General features: G+C 39.0%; 1 protein-coding gene across 1 annotated transcript in view; it reads left to right on the top strand.

The window, feature by feature from the left end:
• Window positions 1-2,596, top strand: part of LACTB2 (lactamase beta 2) — a 31,861-nt gene extending 29,265 nt beyond the window's left edge. Inside the window, exons 6-7 of the mRNA XM_003274814.4 lie at window positions 1,233-1,314; window positions 1,959-2,596. Of these exons, the coding sequence (XP_003274862.3) occupies window positions 1,233-1,314; window positions 1,959-2,002 (126 nt within the window). The 3' untranslated portion in view covers window positions 2,003-2,596. The remainder of the gene's footprint in view (window positions 1-1,232; window positions 1,315-1,958) is intronic.
• Window positions 2,597-18,721: the final 16,125 nt, after the last annotated feature.

An 18,721-nucleotide genomic window follows, 5' to 3' on the forward strand; every position in this document is an offset into this window, starting at 1 on the left:
GAGTAGCTGGGATTACAGGCATGTGCCACCATACCCAGCTAATTTTATATTTTTAGTAGAGATGGTGTTTCTCAATGTTGGTCAGACTGGTCTTGAACTCCCGACCTCAGGTGATCCACCCGCCTCAGCCTCCCAAAGTGCTGGGATTACAGGTGTGAGTCACTGTGCCTGGCCCAAAAACTTTTTTAAAAAAATTAAATTTAAATTAAAATATACAAAGATATTACCCTGTAACCTAATAAATAAATTATAGGGCCAACTGTCTGTAGCATCATGAAAACTTTCTAAGAATAATTTTTACATTTATTCATTCATAAAATATTAATGTGTTTCTGCTATGTATTGTGCTAAACACTGAATATTCAGTAATGAACAAAACAGATACTGCTGCTGGGCCGGGCATGGTGGCTCACGCCTGTAATCCCAGCACTTTGGGAGGCTGAGGCGGGCAGATCACCCGAGGTCAGGAGTTCGAAACCAATCTGGCCAACATGGTGAAACCCCATCTCTACTAAAAATACAAAAATTAATGAGGCATGGTGGCACACGCCTGTAATCCTAGCTACTCAGGAGGCTGACGCACAAGAACAGTTTGAACCTGGGAGGTGGAGGTTGCAGCGAGCCGAGATTGTGCTATTACACTCCAGCCTAGGTGACAAGAGTGAAACTCTGTCTCAAAAAAAAAAAAAAAAAAAAAGATACTGCTACTGTCTTTATGGCGCTTACAACCTATTCTATCTATAGGAGTATATATAGAATATAAAACAAGATGTAAAGAAAGTGAAATTGTTAACAATGTTAAACAAGTTAAAAATGTGTTTAAGATAGGCCAGGCACAGTGGCTCACGCCTGTAATCCCAGCACTTTGGGAGGCCTAGGCGGGCGGATCACAAGGTCAAGAGATCGAGACCATTCTGGCCAACATGGTGAAACCCCGTCTCTACTAAAAGTACAAAAATTAGCTGGGCGTGGTGGTGCTCACCTGTAGTCCCAGCTACTCGGGAGGCTGAGGCAGGAGAATTGCTTGAACCCGGGAGGCGGAGGTTGCAGTGAGCCGAGATGCACCACTGCATTCCAACCTGGTGACAGAGCGAGACTCTGTCTCAAAAAAAAAAATGTGTTTAAGATAAACTTTTGTTACATTTTGCTTTTCTTCAAAGCTTTCAAAAAAATTAACTGTGTTCTTTTTAAGAAAAAAAAAGGAATTTTTTTCACCTTCATTTTTCTTTTAGAATACTCCTGAGAATTTACATGAAATGGCTAAACGTAATCTCTTACTTCATTTGAAAAAACTAGAAAAAGAAGGAAAAATATGTGAGTATGCTTCCAAATTTTCTTCTATTACCAGCATTTAAAATATTTTTACAGATGCCTTAGTTTCCTTCGAGGAAAAATAATACCCATCAGAGTTCTCCCATGAATATCACTTTAAGTTGGAGAGACAGGCGCTAGGAAGGTCATTAGCACAGGGCCAGTTGACCACAAGTTGGAACCAAAAGCTCCCATGGGAATTAGAATCTCAGTTGGAATTCCAATCCTTACCCACCAGAATGGCAATCAAAGACATGTAGTAGGAAGATAACTTCTCTTCTCCCAGACCCAAAAACCACGAAGAATTTTACATGTGGTAGATTTGGGAACAGCTAAAGATTTTAAACAGTGGTAAAGGTAGTAAACTCAGAGATGTCAAAGCAGTAATTATGTAATTATTTTCTAGTGTTAGTTTGTCAAACTAATCATCTTTATAGAAATGTAATCCTTAAAATCCAGAATTCTAAGCTTGAATTTGATGTAGAAGCCTTAGCAATGTTTTTACATGTACCGAAAATACCCAACTTTATATTGAGCAACAAAATTATTTTAAGAATGAGTGCTTTTTCTAGCCACAAGGTAACTTAAAATCCAGTGCATTTACTTATCTATTGTTAAATTTTTACTCCCTGATTTTCTTTCTACAGTTAGCAACACGGATCCTGACAAGAAATGGAAAGCTCATCTTTAGTTTCAGATTAAAGAAAGCTTTGTTTTATTTTGCTTTGAGAGAATGGTATGTTTTCTTAACTATAGGTTATTTTATAGGGAATATAAAAGTATAAAACATTAAAAATAACCCTAGATATACTTCAAAATAATGTTATATTTATGCTAAAATATGTAAATTACACTATACAACCATATGATAGGTTATTTCTCTAACCTCAGTCTTCTAACGTTTTACCAAAAATCCATAATCTAATAGTTTATCAGTTTTCAATAGATAAATAAAATGGTTACTTTAAAAATAATAAAATTTATCTAATTTAAAGTTGATATTATTTTTGGTTGTTAGTTATCTATTACTAGTGATCAGTAATACTGTTTTCTATAGCTACTTTATTTAACAGCACAGATTTCTATGCACCTTTACTCTTTCCTCAACCCTTGTCCCTATCTGTACATAATTGCTTTGTCTTGATGTTTCTATCACCTATATCATGACTATCCATTGGTTCCATAACTCTGTATCATGTGTATTTTCTTATTCTGGTATACCACAAATGATTCATGCAAATGAATTTCTGGTGATTGAAAAATATTAAATTCCCAATTTAAAGTATTATATGATAATTATTTTTGTAATCCATTAATGCAACCAACATACTTTCCAAGTTTAAATCTTAGTATGTAAATAGTCATCAGCTTATACATGAATTAGGTACCAAAAGTTTACATTTAAATTAAAGGATTATAAGACAGGGCACTTTTTATATTTTTATATAAGTAGTGTTCTTATATAGTGGTTAGGTTCACAAGGTAGTCCAATGCTTGCTTAACTTATACAGTTCTCAAACTACAATACTAAAATAAGCCCAGAATCCTGAGTGTATTTTGTTTACTCTTCCCCAAAGAGGGAGACTTAAAAATTTTTTTTTGTTTTATTTGTTTGCTTTTGAGACAGTCTCTCTCTCTCTCTGTCACCCAGGCTGGAGTGCAATTGCACAATCTCAGCTCACTGCAGTCTTTACCTCCCAGGTTCAAGCAATCCTGCCACCTCAGCCTCCTGAATAGCTGGGACTACAGGCACATAGCACCACACCTGGCTAATGTTTTTATTTTTTATACAGACAGAATCTCACTATGTTGCCTAGGCTGGTCTTGAACTCCTGGGCTCAAGCAGTCCCCCTGTCTCAGCCTCCCAGAGTGCTGGGATGATAGGCATGAGCTACCACACCCAGCCAGACTTAAATTTTTTTTAATTTTCTTTGGCACCTTCACCTCTTTCTGCCTCTTTTCCCAAGGTCCCTAGCATTTTCATGCCATCCTAATACACTTACTCTCATGCTTTGAAGACCTAGACTCGTATTCCTAGAACTGGTTCTTATTACAAAATAACTATAAACTCAAAAACAAAAGCAACCTGATTGAAAAATAGACAAAGAACTTGAATAGACATTTCTCCAAAAAAGATATACAGGTGGCCCATAAGCACATGAAAAGATATTCATCATCACTCATCATTAGATAAATGTTAAAACCCTGAGATACCACTTCAGGCCCATTAGGATAGCTGTTATTAAAATTAAAAATTAAAAAAAAAAAACAGAAAATAACAAGTGTTGGCAAGAATGTGGAGGAATTAGAACCCTTGTGCATTGCTGATAGGAACATACAATAGTGTAGCCACTATGGAAAACAGTATGATACTTCCTCAAAAAAACCTTCGGAATTACCACATGATCAGCAATTTATCTTCTGACTATATACCCAAAAAATTAAAAGCAGGGACTTGAACAGACATTTGTACATCCATGTTCACAGCAACTTTATTCACAATAGCCAAAAGATGGAAGCAACCTAAATGTCCATTGAAGGATGACTGGATAAGTAAAATGTGGTATACACATACAGCGGAATATTATTTCTTAAAAAGGAGGGAAATTCTGACATGGGCTGCAACATAGATGAACCTTGAAGACATTATGCTAAGTGATATTAGCCTGTCACAAAAGGATAAATACTATACAGTAGTACTTATAGGAGGTGCATGGAGTAGTCAAATTCATACAGACAGAAAGAAGAATGGTGGATACCAGGGACTAGGAGGAAGGGGAAATGGGAAAATAGTGTTTCATGTAAGAAGTTTTGCAGTTTGGGTAGATGAAAAGAGTTCTGGGGATAGGTGGTAATGGTGATTGCAAAACACTGTCAATGTACTTAATGTCACTGAATGATACTGTGTTAGGGTTCTCCAGAGGGGCAGAACCAATAATATAAATGTATATATAAAAGGGAGTTTATTAGGGAGAATTGGCTTACACAGTTACAAGACAAAATCCCACAACAGGCTATCTGCAAGCTGGGGAAAAAGAGAAGCCGGTAGCCTAGCTCGGTCCAAGTCCAAAAGCCTCAAAACCAGGGAAGCCGACAGTGCAGCCAAGGCTGAGGCCAAAGGATTTATTCTTTTTTTTTTTTTACTACAGAATCTCACTGTGTTGTCCAGGCTAGAGTGTGGTGGTGCGATTTCAGCTCACTGCAACCTCTGCCTCCTGGATTCAAGCAATTCTCCTGCCTCAGCCTCCTGAATTGCTAGGATTATAGCCCCAGCTAATTTTTGTATTTTTAGTAGAAACTGAACTGTTCTTATTAGAACTATGTTTTTAGTTTCACCATGTTGGCCAGGCTGGTCTCAAACTCCAGGATTCATTTTTGATATGCCTCTCTTCCTCTTCTTATAACCAAATCTTCACCAAGTACCTAATGCCTATTCCACCTCCAGAATGTATCACTACCTCTTACCCCACCAATACTCCTTAGTCCAGGCCATGTTCCTCTCTTGCCTGAACTAGTGCAGTCAATTCTGGGCTTCCTACTTCTATTCTTGGAGGAAGTTGAGGAACGGGTGAGAAGGGCATTCTGAGCTGAGGAAATCTTACGTAAAAGCCATGGAATCATTGTCTTTTTATAGTACCGTGGCCCACTTCAGATACTGCAGGCTGCAATTAGATATATTGGAAGAGGGGTGATAATGGAAGGCTAGTACATTTATTGTTTATTCAAAGAGTCTAGCAACTGAGAGCTTTAACCAAAACAATGGCATTCATTAAATGTCTGCTTTGTCCTGGGTACTGGGCCAGGCCCTGGGGATACAAAGGTAAACAAAAGAAGCTCATATTTTAGTTATGAAGACATACAATTACCATGTGCTAGAGTAAAGGAAGAGGAGCTAACCTGGCTGAGTTATAGAAAGCTGCTTAGAGGACCCTGAGCTCAGCCTTAAAAGGTGAGTACATGGTAGACAGACGAAGTTAGGAGTATTTGTATGGGAGATGAGAGGAATTGTTCCAATTGGAGGAAATCGTATGCACATAAACAGATATGGCAGAGCATCATTTGGTTGGGGAACTAATTTATACAACTGGAATTTATGGTGTTGTGTGTTGAGGCCATAGGGATAACAAGAATCTCATGGGAACACAGAATTCACACAAGAAGCAACGTATTGTCATCCAGCCGTGCTTCATACAGATTGCAGTATATATACTTTAGGAATTGGAAAGCAGTTCAGGTTCTGGGGCAATTCTAGTGTTATTTTGTTGTATCCTCACAGCAAGAGTTGGCCCTTTTCTATTATGGTGATTTCATTCTTCTATTCATTTCCATTACTTCAGACAATCACTTTACCTTCCGTTCAGAACACCCGGAAGTTTTGGCTGACTCATTTTCTGTTTATTCAAGTTTCCAAAGCCTGCTTGTTGTCACTTCTGCCTTCTCTCTGCATATCTTCAGCCTCTGTTTGGCAACTGAGTAGCCCTCTTCGTGTCTCAGGTACTGATCTCCTCATAGAAAACAATCTGATTGGTGTGTTTGTTCTCTGTTTGAGAGAATTTTCTTGCCACACTTTCTTATATGTTACTGACCAGCTTTTATGCTGACTGCTCTGGACCAATCATCTGGGACCAGAAGTTTTATCAGAAGGGGACAGGGACCCCATTGAACAGAGGCAGTGGGGAGCGTAAGCATTCTGAGATTTGATCTTTTCAGTATAGTGGGGGAAGGAAAACAGAAGAGGTATCAAGGATACTAGAATGGGGATAAGAGATAGGATAAATATTTAAGAAGAGGAATAGCACTTAGAAACCTATTAGATATTGAGAGATGGGGGATCAGGTAGAAAGAAGTCTAGAAGAGCTATAGATTTCTGGCTTGGGCAGCTGGGTAGATGTTGGTAACCAGATTGAGAGAATAGAGGAAATAGGATAGGTAGAGTACAGAAGAGAAGAAAGATGCATTTTATTACAGATACAAGTTTGAAGTACCAGGAAACATCCAAAGGGAGATACCTAGTAGTCACTAAGATATATGGAACTGGAGCTAAGCAGATAAGATATATTTTGTTACAGGTAACAGAAACTTATTTCGACAAGCTTAAGCAAAAGGGGAAGTTGGTTGGCACATGTAACCAACCTGAGAAGAATAAGGGTAGAGCAGAGCCAGGTCTGTGAACAAGAACAGATGTTTACATCCCATCAATACAACCCCAAACCTCTCACCTCTATTTATCTTTGCAGGTAAGAGACCCCACAGTCAACTGGGTTCTTCACATGATGAAGGTCATGGACATGGTTATGGGAGCTCTGGGCTCATGTTACTTGTTTTTTTTTTTTTTGGAGACAGGATCTTGCTGTATCACCCAGGCTGGAGTGCAGTCCCACAAACACGGCTCACTGCAACCTCCACCTCCCAGGCTTGAGTGATCCTCCTGCCTTAACTTCCCCAGTAGCTGGGACCACAGGTGCAGGCTACCATGCCTGGCTAATTTTTATTTATTTTTTTTTGGTAAAGATAAAGTCTTGCCATGTTGCCCAGGCTGGTCTTGAACTGAGCTCAAGCAATCCTCCTGCTTCAGTCTCCCAAAGTGCTGGGATTACAGTCATGAGCCACCATTCCTGGCCTCTAGGCTCATATTCTCACCACTGTATAACCAGCAGAAAAAGCTGGTTTGTCTAGCTTCGAGATGAAAAATCCTAGGGGAAGAATTCAGTGATTTATACTGGATCATTACCCATTCCTTAGACCAGTCCCTGTGGTCAAGGAAACATTAGGTACTGTATTTAGCCCAGCTACCCCAGTGGCTGGAGTGAGCAAAGTCTGTTCCCAGAAGAAGACTGTCACAGGAAGATTCTGGACGAATATAGTTACCTTACTAAATAACTTTGCTTTCTTTCCAATTTGTGTAAAATATATAATAAATAAATCCAATTTTTCTGCAGCAATTTACAGAATGACTGGGTCAACACTGTGCAACATTAATTGTTTCTGTGTATTTCTCTTGTGACTTTGAGTATTTTGAAGTCATCTCTCCAGAAAAAGTTAGTGAAGTGGCTGGTAGCAGGGAAGGTAGAATCCTGGAGAACATGTGAAAAGAATCAAGGGCAGATAGTCTTATTTCTGCCAGTGCTGTTTATCAGTGCCCCCTCCAAAGTCTGTGCTTATAAACACAACACATCAAAATGAGACCTGCCGTCAATTTTCAGGGAATGTTGGAGAAGGAAAACTCTCATTATTATCAGTCTTTCCCTCCTATTCTATTTTTGGGGGTGCTTGGAAGGATACTTTTGCTTTAATTTTTATTTTAAAAAACAGAGATGGGGTTTGCCATGTTGCCCAGGCTGGTCTGGAACTCCTAGACCCAAGCTATCCACCAGCGTCGGCCTCCCAAAGTACTAGGATTATAGACACGAGCCACCACACCCAGCCAATACTTATGTTTTGTTAGGGGATATCTGTTCAGTATTTGAAATACTGGGGGATCTGTCCCAAGATGGCCGAATAGGAACAGCTCCGGTCTGCAGCTCCCAGTGTGATCGACACAGAAGACGTGATTTCTGCATTTCCAACTGAGGTACCTGGTTTCATCTCATTGGGACTGGTTGAACAGTGGGTGCCACCCACGGAGGGCAAGCTGAAGCAGGGCAGGGTGTCGCCTCACCCGGGAAGTGCAAGGGGTCAGAGGATTTCCCTTTCCTAGCCAAAGGAAGCCGTGACAGACTGTACCTGGAAAAATGGGGCACTCCCACCCAAACACAGCAATTTTCCCAAGGTCTTAGCAACTGCCAGACAAGGAGATTCTCTCCTGTGCCTGGCTTGGTGGGTCCCACGCCCACAGAGCCTTGCTCACTGCTTGCACAGCAGTCTGAGATCGAACTGCAAGGCAGCAGCCTGGCTGGGGGAGGGGCATCCACCATTGCTGAGGCTTGAGTAGGTAAACAAAGTGGCCAGGAAGCTCAAACTATGCAGAGCCCACCACAGCTCAGCAAGGCCTACTGGCTCTAGACTCCACCTCTATGGGCAGGGCTTAGCTGAATAAAAGGCAACAGACAACTTCTGCAGACTTAAACGTCTGCAGCTCTGACAGCTCTGAAGAGAGCAGTGGTTCTCCCAACATGGCGTGTGAGCTCTGAGAATGGACAGACTGCCTCCTCAAGTGGATCCTGGACCCCCGTGTAGCCTAACTGGGAGACACATCCCAGTAGGGGCCGACAGACACCTCATATAGGCACGTGCTCTTCTGGGACGAAGCTTCCAGAGGGAAGGATCAGGCAGCAATATTTACTGTTCTGCAATATTTGCTGTTCTGCAGCCTCCACTGTTGATACCCAGACAAACGGGGTCTGGAGTAGACCTCCAGCAAACTCCAACAGACCTACAGCTGAGGGACCTGTTAGAGGGAAAACTAAAAAACAGAAAGGAATAGCATCAACATCAACAAAAAAGACATCTACACCAAAACCCCATCTGTAGGTCACCAACATCAAAGACCAAAGGTAGATAAAACCACAAAGATGGGGAGAAACCAGAGCAGAAAAGCTGAAAATTCTAAAAATCAGAGCACCTCGGCCGGGCGCGGTGGCTCACGCTTGTAATCCCAGCACTTTGGGAGGCCGAGGCAGGCGGATCACGAGGTCAGGAGATCGAGACCGCGGTGAAACCCTGTCTCTACTAAAAATACAAAAAATTAGCCGGGCGTGGTGGCAGGCACCTGTATTCCCAGCTACTTGGAGAGGCTGAGGCAGAAGAATGGCGTGAACCCGGGAGGCGGAGCTTGCAGTGAGCCGAGATTGCACCACTGCACTCCAGCCTGGGCAACAGAGCGAGACTCCACCTCAAAAAAAAAAAAAAAAAAAAAAATCAGAGCGCCTCTTCCCCTCCAAAGGATCACAGCTCCTCGCCAGCAATGGAACAAAGCTGGGCGGAGAATGATGAGTTGACAGAAGTAGGCTTCAGAAGGTCGGTAATAACAAACTTCTCTGAGCTAAATGAACACGTTCAAACCCATTGCAAGGAAGTTATAAACCATGAAAAAAGGTTAGACGAATGGCTAACTAGAATAAACAGTGTAGAGAAGACCTTAAATGACCTGATGGAGCTGAAAACCATGGCAAGAGAACATCGTGACACATGCACAAGCTTCAATAGCCAATTCGATCAAATGGAAGAAAGGGTATCAGTGATTGAAGATCAAATTAATGAAATAAAGCGAGAAGACAAGGTTAGAGAAAAAAGAGTAAAAAGAAATTAACAAAGCCTCCAAGAAATAAAGGACTGTGAAAAGACCAAATCTACGTTTCATTGGTGTACCTGAAAGTGATGGGGAGAATGGAACCAAGTTGGAAAACACTCTTCAGGATATTATCCAGGAGAACTTCCCCAAGAGACAAAGAAGGCCATTACATAATGGTAAAGGGATCAATTCAACAAGAAGAACTAACTATCCTAAATATATATGCACCCAATACAGGAGCACCCAGATTCATAAAACAAGTTCTTAGAGACCTACAAAGAGACTTAGACTCCCACACAATAATAATGGGAGATTTTAACACCCCACTGTCAATATTAGATCAATTAGAAAATTAACAAGGATATCCAGGAATTAAACTCAGCCCTGCACCAAGCAGACCTAATAGACATCTACAAAACTCTCCACCCCAAATCCACAGAATATACATTCTTCTTAGCACATCACACTTATTCCAAAATTGACCACATAATTGGAAGTAAAGCAGTCCTCAGCAAATGTAAAAGAACAGATATCACAACAAACTGTCTCTCAGATGACAGTGCAATCAAATTAGAACTCAAGATTAAGAAACTCACTCAAAACCACTCAACCACATGGAAACTGAACAACTTGCTCCTGAATGACTACTGGGTAAATAATGAAATGAAGACAAAAATAAAGATGTTCTTTGAAACCAATGAGAACAAAGACACAACGCACTGGAATCTCTGGGACACATTTAAAGCAGTGTGTAGAGGGAAATTTATAGCACTAAATGCCCACAAGAGAAAGCAGGAAAGATCTAAAATTGACACCCTTACATCACAATTAAAAGAACTAGAGAAGCAAGAGCAAACACATTCAAAAGCTAGCAGAAGGCAAGAAATAACTAAGATCAGAGCAGAACTGAAAGAGATAGTGACACAAAAAAACCTTCAAAAAATCAATGAATCCAGGAGCTGGTTTTTTTAAAAGATCAACAAAATTGATAGACCGCTAGCAAAACTAATAAAGAAGAAAAGAGAGAGAATCAAATAGATGCAACAAAGTGATAAAGGGATATCACCACCGATCCCACAGAAATACAAACTACCATCAGAGAATACTATAAACACCTCTGCACAAATAAACTAGAAAATCTAGAAGAAATGGATAAATTCCTGGACACATACACTTTCCCAAGACAAAACCAGGAAGAAGTTGAATCTCTGAATAGATCAATAACAGGCTCTGAAATTGAGGCAATAATTAATAGCTTACCAACCAAAAAAAGTCCAGGACCAGATGGATTCACAGCCAAATTCCAGCAGAGGTACAAAGAGGAGCTGGTACCATTCCTGAAACTATTTCAATCAATAGAAAAAGAGGGAATCCTCCCTAACTCATTTTATAAGGCCAGCATCATCCTGATACCAAAGCCTGGCAGAGAAACAATAAAAAAATAGAATTTTATACCAATATCCCTGATGAACACCGATGTGAAAATCCTTAATAAGATACTGGCAAACTGAATCCAGCAGCACATCAAAAAGCTTATCCACCACGATCAGGTCAGCTTCATCCCTGGGATGGAAGGCTGGTTCAACATACACAAATCAATAAACATAATCCATCACATAAACAGAACCAATGACGAAAACCACATGATTGTCTCAATAGATGCAGAAAAGGCCTCCGATAAAATTCAACAGCGCTTCATGCTAAAAACTCCCAATAATCAAGGTATTGATGGAACATATGTCAAAATAATAAGAGCTATTTATGACAAACCCACAGCCAATATCATACTGAATGAGCAAAAACTGGAAGCATTCTCTTTGAAAACCGGCACAAGACAAGGATGCCCTCTCTCACCACTCCTATTCAACATAGTGTTGGAAGTTCTGGCCAGGGCAATCAGGCAAGAGAAAGAAATAAAGGGTATTCAACTAGGAAAAAAGGAAGTCAAATTGTCCCTGTTTGCAGATGACATGACATGATTGTATATTTAGAAAACCCCATCGTCTCGGCCCAGAATTTCCTTAAGTTGATAAGCAACTTCAGCAAAGTTTCAGGATACAAAATTAATATGCAAGAAACACAAGCATTCCTATACATGAGTAACAGACGAACAGAGAGCCAAATCATGAGTGAACTCCTGCTCACAATTGCTACAAAGAGAATAAAATACCTAGGAATCCAACTTACAAGGGATGTGAAAGACCTCTTCAAGGAGAACCACAAACCACTGCTCAACAAAATAAAAGAGAACATGAACAAATGGAAGAACATTCCATGCTCATGGATAGGAAGAATCAATATAGTGCAATTGGCCATACTGCCCAAGGTAATTTATAGATTCAGTGCCATCCCCATCAAGCTACCAATGACTTTCTTCACAGAATTGGGAAAAACTAAAGTTCATATGGAACCAAAAAAGAGCCCCAATTGCCAAGACAATCCTAAGCAAAAAGAACAAAGCTGGAGGCATCACACTACCTGACTTTGAACTATACCACAAGGCTACAATAACCAAAACAGCATGGTACTGGTACCAAAACAGATATATAGACCAATGGAACAGAACAGAGGCCTCAGAAATAACACCACACATCTACAACCATCTGATCTTTGACAAACCTGACAAAAACAAGAAATGGGGAAAGGATTCCCTATTTAATAAATGGTGCTGGGAAAACTGGCTAGCCATCTGTAGAAAGCTGAAACTGGATCCCTTCCTTACACCTTATACAAAAATTAATTCAAGATGGATTAAAGACATAAATGTTAGACCTAAAACCATAAAAACCTCAGAAGAAAACCTAGGCAATACCATTCAGGACATAGGCATGGGCAAGGACTTCATGACTAAAACACCAAAAGCAATGGCAACAAAAGCCAAAACAGACGAGTGGGATCTAATTAAAGAGCTTCTGCACAGCAAAAGAAACTACCATCAGAGTGCCCAGACAACCTACAGAATGGGAGAAAATCTTTGCAATCTACCCATCTGACAAACGGCTAATATCCAGAATCTACAAATAACTCAAACAAATTTACAAGAAAAAAAACAACCCCATCAAAAAGTGGGCAAAGGATATGAACAGACACCTCTCCAAAGAAGACATCTAATCAGCCAACAGACAAATGAAAAAATGCTCATCATCACTGGTCATCAGAGAAATGCAAATCAAAACCACAATGCGATACCATCTCATGCCAGTTAGAATGGCAATCATTAAAAAATCAGGAAACAACAGATGCTGGAGAGGATGTGGGGAAATAGGAATGCTTTTACACTGTTGGTGGGAGTGTAAATTAGTTCAACCATTGTGGGAGACAGTGTGGCGATCCCTCAAGGATCTAGAATTAGAATTACCATTTGACCCGGCAATCCCATTACTGGGTATATACCAAAAGGATTAAAATCATTCTACTATAAAGACATATGCACACATATGTTTATTGCAGTACTATTCACAATAGCAAAGACTTGGAACCAACCCAAATGTCCATCAGTGATAGACTGGATTAAGAAAATGTGGCACATATACACCATGGAATACTATGCAGTCATAAAAAAGGATGAGTTCATGTCCTTTGCAGGGACATGGATGAAGCTGGAAACCATCATTCTCAGCAAACTGTCACAAGGACAGAAAACCAAGTGCCACATGTTCTCACTCATAGGTGGGAATTGTTCAACTGAACAATTGGACACAGGGCGGGGAACATCACATACCGGGCCTGTTGTAGGGTGGAAGGCTGGGGGAGGGACAGCATTAGGAAATATACCTAATGTAAATGACCAGTTGATGGGTGCAGCAAACCAACATGGTGCATGTATACCTATGTATCAAACCTGCATGTTGTGCATGTGGACCCTAGACCTTAAAGTATAATAGTAAAAAAAAAAAAAAAAAAGAAATATTGGTTGTGAAAGTCTTGGTTCCACCCGCATTGGTGCCTTTTAAAACAAATTTGGAATTAAAGTGACTAGTGGGGGAGGGGGCACATATAAGTGGACTTATTTGTGTATGCAGAATATATCTCCAGAAAGATATCAAAAATATTAAAAGACCAATAACATTGGTTCCCTCCCAGGAGAAGAACTTTTAAGTGGCTAAGGGATGGAGGATAGGACTGGAAATTTTACAGTATACCCATTTATATCTTTTGGAATTGAATTATTTGAATGTATTGCCTATTTAAAGTATAAATAATAAAACATTTTAATGAAAATTAAAGGCCTGAGCTGTCTCATAGAATCTAATGGGGAAGTAGATGACCACTGGGAACTAGTGAGAACTAGTCTACAGTGAGGAGTTTATGATAGAGGTCTGGGTTAGAGATAGAGATTGGGAAGTCATCAGCACTGTGGTTGCAATTGAAGCAACGGGTGAGTGTGTGTAGACAACCTTGGGGTGGATACAGTAGTCCCCCGTTATCTGCAGTTTCACTTTCTGCAATTTCAGTTACCCACAGTCAACTGGGTCCGAAAATAGCTAAGTACAGAACAATAAGGTATCTTGAGAGAGAAAGACCACATTCACATAACTTTTATTACAGGATACTGTTTTAATTGTTCTACTTTATTATTGTTAATCTCTTACTCTGCCTAATTTATAAATTAAACTTTATCATAGGTATGTATGTATCTATGTATAGGGAAAAAACAGCAATGTATATATAGGTTTGATGCTATTTGGTATGCAGTTTCAGGTATCCACTGGGGATCTTGGAATGTATCCCCAACAGTTAAGGGAGGACTACTGTATATAGTAAAAGAAGCTGCCAAAGAAGATTAGAAAGATTGAATCAAGCACAGGACAATCACTGGGGGAGTAGTGTTTATCAGCCAAGAGAGGTGTCTGAAAAAGGAAGGTCAACAGTAGTAAATGAGGACTCTATTTTATGTGCTGCTTATGCTTATTGGGTGATATAAAGTTAAATTATCAACAAAGTGCTTGTTACCAGTTTTATCCGGAGAAATCACTCATAATGCTAAATTTTAAACATTCTGAATCCCTAACAATCCACATTAAAAGCCATTAACATTATGTACAGTTTTTTAAAACATTAAGCATTATTCTTTGAAATAATGCTTATTATTATTGCTACTCCTTTCCCAGTCCCAATAAAAAATAATAAGTATATAGAGGTATATATTCAAATAATAGTAAAAGAGGCTAGGCATGGTAGCTGACACCTGTAATTCCAGCACTTTTGGAGGGTCAGGCAGGAGGATCACTTGAGCTCAGAAGTTCACAAGAAGCCTGGGCAACATAGTGAGACCTCCTCTCTACTAAAATTAAAAAAAAAAAATTAGATGGGCATGATGGTGCTCCTGTAATCCCAGCTACTGCAGGGGCTAAGATGGGAGGATCCCTTGAGCCTGGAAGGTTGAGGCTACAGTGAGCTGTGATCATGCCACTGCACTCCTGCCTCGGCAACAGAGTGAAACTTTGTCTCAAAGGGAAAAAAAAAAAAAAGGAAAAGAAAAATAACTCTATGAAAAAGCTTTGGAAAATAAAAACATATGTAACCAAAATACATGGAAGTTTGAAAAACAAAGTTGAGAAATTTTTTAGAAATAGAGCAACAAAAAACAAAAATGGAAAATAGAAAAGATAGAAGAATTTAGGAGGCAAGCTGGAAGTACAATATTAACGTAATGAGTCCCCCCCCAAAAAAGAACTGAAAATAGGCAGAAATTATCAAAGAAGAAATATAAGAAATTTTCCCAGACCTGCAAGATGAGTCTAAATTGAAAGAGTCTACTTGATAACCAACAATGTAACAAAGATAAAACAATCCAAACCAAGACATACCATTGTGAAATTTCAGAACATCAGAAATAAGGAGAAGCTCTTAAGAAATTGCAGGTTGTAGGTGTGGTGGTAGGATTAGGGATTTGTAATCACTTAGAAGGGAACACAAATCAAAATGGCACTGATGTTTTCAGTGCTCAATGGGTATTAGGACAGAAAGCCTTCAAAAATCTGAGGGAAGGCTGGGTGCAGTGGCTCACACCTGCAATCCCAGCACTTTGGGAGGCCAAGATGGGAGGATTGCTTGAGGCCAGGAGTTTGAGACCAGCCTGGCCAACATAGCAAGACCCCATCTCAAATAACTAATGAATTTTAAAAATCTGAGGGAGAAATTATTTGCATCCTAGAAATGTATAGCCAACCAATTAATCATGTGTGAATGTAAGGACTCAAAAGGTGTATCTGCCATGCAACTCTCTTTAGAGAACTGCAGGATGATAATACTCTAGAAAAATGGGAAAAAAGGAAAGCACAAAATTGAAATAGTAAATCCACCACAGAAAAATGCCAAGAAGAAGTTATAAGACAAATGTGTGCCCAGAGCCTTCTCCAGATTGGAGCAGGAGGAAGGGGGACCTTCAGAGAGAGAGATCTCCAGGGGGAAAAATGGAACCAATATATTATCCGATATATTTGAGCACTGGGGGTAAAAAAAAACTGCTGGTGGTCATACAACAGCTCTAGTTGAACAATTGAAATAATGAGTTCATAGAAAACTATGCAGGTAGAAAATGTGAGACAATTGTTTATTCCAGAAAACTAAAGTAGTGCAAGGAAGGAAATAATCATGAAATATTTTCTGCCTCTGCATTTTTTCTTAGGAAATAGTGTAAACACTGACCAAAAAATGGTGATATAGGATAACAGGAGATAGGAAGTGGGAGGTTAAGAATACTAAATCATCACCTATGATAATAGAAAGTCAATAAAGCCTAAAATTGGCAAATCAAGAAGTAATAGAAGTGTTTTATTAGTTAATACTAGGAAAAAAAGTCTAAAAGAGTTTAGTTGTTGCCTTTGGGAAGTGTGGGACTGGGAGGAGAGAGAATGAAGAAGTGTTTTTCCTGCTGTTACTATTTAATATTTAAATTAGGTCTATTTATTAGTTTGGTAAAAATTTAAATTTTTAATGTCAAAATACTGATAGTATGCAATGGATGGGTTCCAACTTTTTAGTTCAGTGGAATAAGCATTTTTGTCCTAGAATTTTTATCCTGCAAAAGCTATCAGGAATTGGAAACAATGAAAGGTACATGCTTATTTATTGCTCACTTAGGTTTAAAAATAGGAATTTTCAAATTCATATTATTTCATGGATACTATGCTGAAGCACAAAGTTTTTCCTAAAAAGAAATCCTGCACTTAGTATCTAGACTAAAGGACCTAGAAAATTAAGGTGAACTGGAGTCAGACTTCTATGACCTATACTGCAGTATGAAAACCATCTAAAAAGAACTAGATCCAAAGTTAACTGAATCCAGCAGGGTGCTATTTATATGTCTATGGTAGATCCTACCTTTGTTTTTTAGTCACAATATATTAGAGTATTAAAAATCTATGATAGTTCAAGTTTCTCTCACTGAGAGTTGACTTGAATTTAGGATTCAGTAACTAGTAACTAGATTCGATAACTAGTAAAGAGAAAAAGGACCCTGCCTCTATCCCTTAGTCTTCAGCCAACACCACATTTTCTCTGTGTGTGGTCAAGTTACTACTAAATCTGTAGGAATGCAACATTTATATGGCAGATTCCTCTACTTATTTTTACTAGTGTTTTTAAGAAGTATGAGATGACTATGACCACAAAGAAGCACTCCCCTTAAGAATATCTTTTCCTGATGTATTTGAAAATAAAGACCAATCTTGAAAATCGTGTTGCTACAAATCAGATGTTTCCAAATATGTTGGGTTGCAGCAAGTCAGGACCATACATATGACCTTATATTATATATGGTTGTATTAACACAGTGATGTCTTTGGCTCTTTAATGTTTTGAGTAAAGTGCATCTCTACCAAAAGACTAGTAAATTTGTTTTCCCATGTTTTATCCCATGATTTTAAAAGGTTTTAATCCATTGAGTATGAATTTCTTCTTTTTAGAGTGAGATTAATATCTACTCTAGTGGCATATAAAGCCACCCATGCTTTTAATATTTTCCTGAGTGTTGAAGAAAAGTTTCACTAGAAGTGTTCTGGTTTTATACCACAGAAGTCTTCCCAGCTTATAGAAGTAGACTAACCCTGCTTCAGTTTTCAAAAATGGCAAAAATGTCTATTACAAATGGTACACATTAACATTTGATACCTAAACCTAAAATGCTAAGGACTGTTGTTAACCATCCATTCTCTCGGTGTAAAAATGCATTCCTGGACCATTTGTATCACTATCAACTGGTGGCTTATTACAAATGCAAATTTCTGGGCCCCAAAGGAGTATAGTTTTTTTCAACTGACCCAGATGATTCTTTTACTACAGCAACAGAATTGTAATTTAATATTATGTTGGTGGCTTTTATTTTGTCAAAAGTCAGTATAAAGACACAGACATATAAGTCCGAGTGTGGTGGTACACACCTGCAATCCCAGACCTTTAGGAGGCAAAAGGCAGGAGGTTGGCTTGAGGCCAGGAATTCAAGACTAGATTGGACAACATTGCGATACTGGTCTCTATAAAAAAGTTAAAAATTAGCCAGGCACAATTAGCTGGGCATGGTGGTGCACACCTGTAGTCCTAGCTACTTGGGAGGCTGAGGCAGGAGGATCACTTCAGCCCAGGAGTTTGTTACAGTGAGCCAAAATTAGCATCACTGAACTCCAGCCCAGGTGACACCAAGACCTTGTCTCTATTAAAAATTAAAAAAAAAGACAGATAAAATCTTACCTGTTTTTTTTTAAATTCCATTGAGGACACTGTTTTATTATCGAATGTTCTTCAATGTCAATGGAACAAAATCTCTTTCTGATTTCAGAGGTAGAAAAAAAGTTTGTCTCTCGTGTGAACTTCTATGTTTCCTTTATTAGAGTAGTGCTTGTCAAATTTGATTAGTTCTCAGAATTTCCTGGGGAACTTTTAAATTAAAACAATACAGCTTCTCAGCTGTAAGACCATTCACTGGACTCTCCTGGTGAGGGACAGCCCTTGTGATACTGATAATTAGCCATGTTTCCAAAACTCTACATGGGATAATATCTAGTTAATTCGCCATGATCACTTTTTGCCTTGGCTTCCTGGAAGCTATTATTCTTGGAATTCAGTTATTTAATGTAATTATTCTCTATTTCTTTCCCTATTATATTACTTGGCTCATTTAGTACGTTTTTAATACATTTCAAAATGGGAGGAAATAACCTAATAGTACTCTTAGACCAG

The sequence above is a fragment of the Nomascus leucogenys genome, chromosome 16 (assembly GCF_006542625.1).
Source record: "Nomascus leucogenys isolate Asia chromosome 16, Asia_NLE_v1, whole genome shotgun sequence".
Taxonomy (NCBI): Eukaryota; Metazoa; Chordata; class Mammalia; order Primates; family Hylobatidae; genus Nomascus; species Nomascus leucogenys.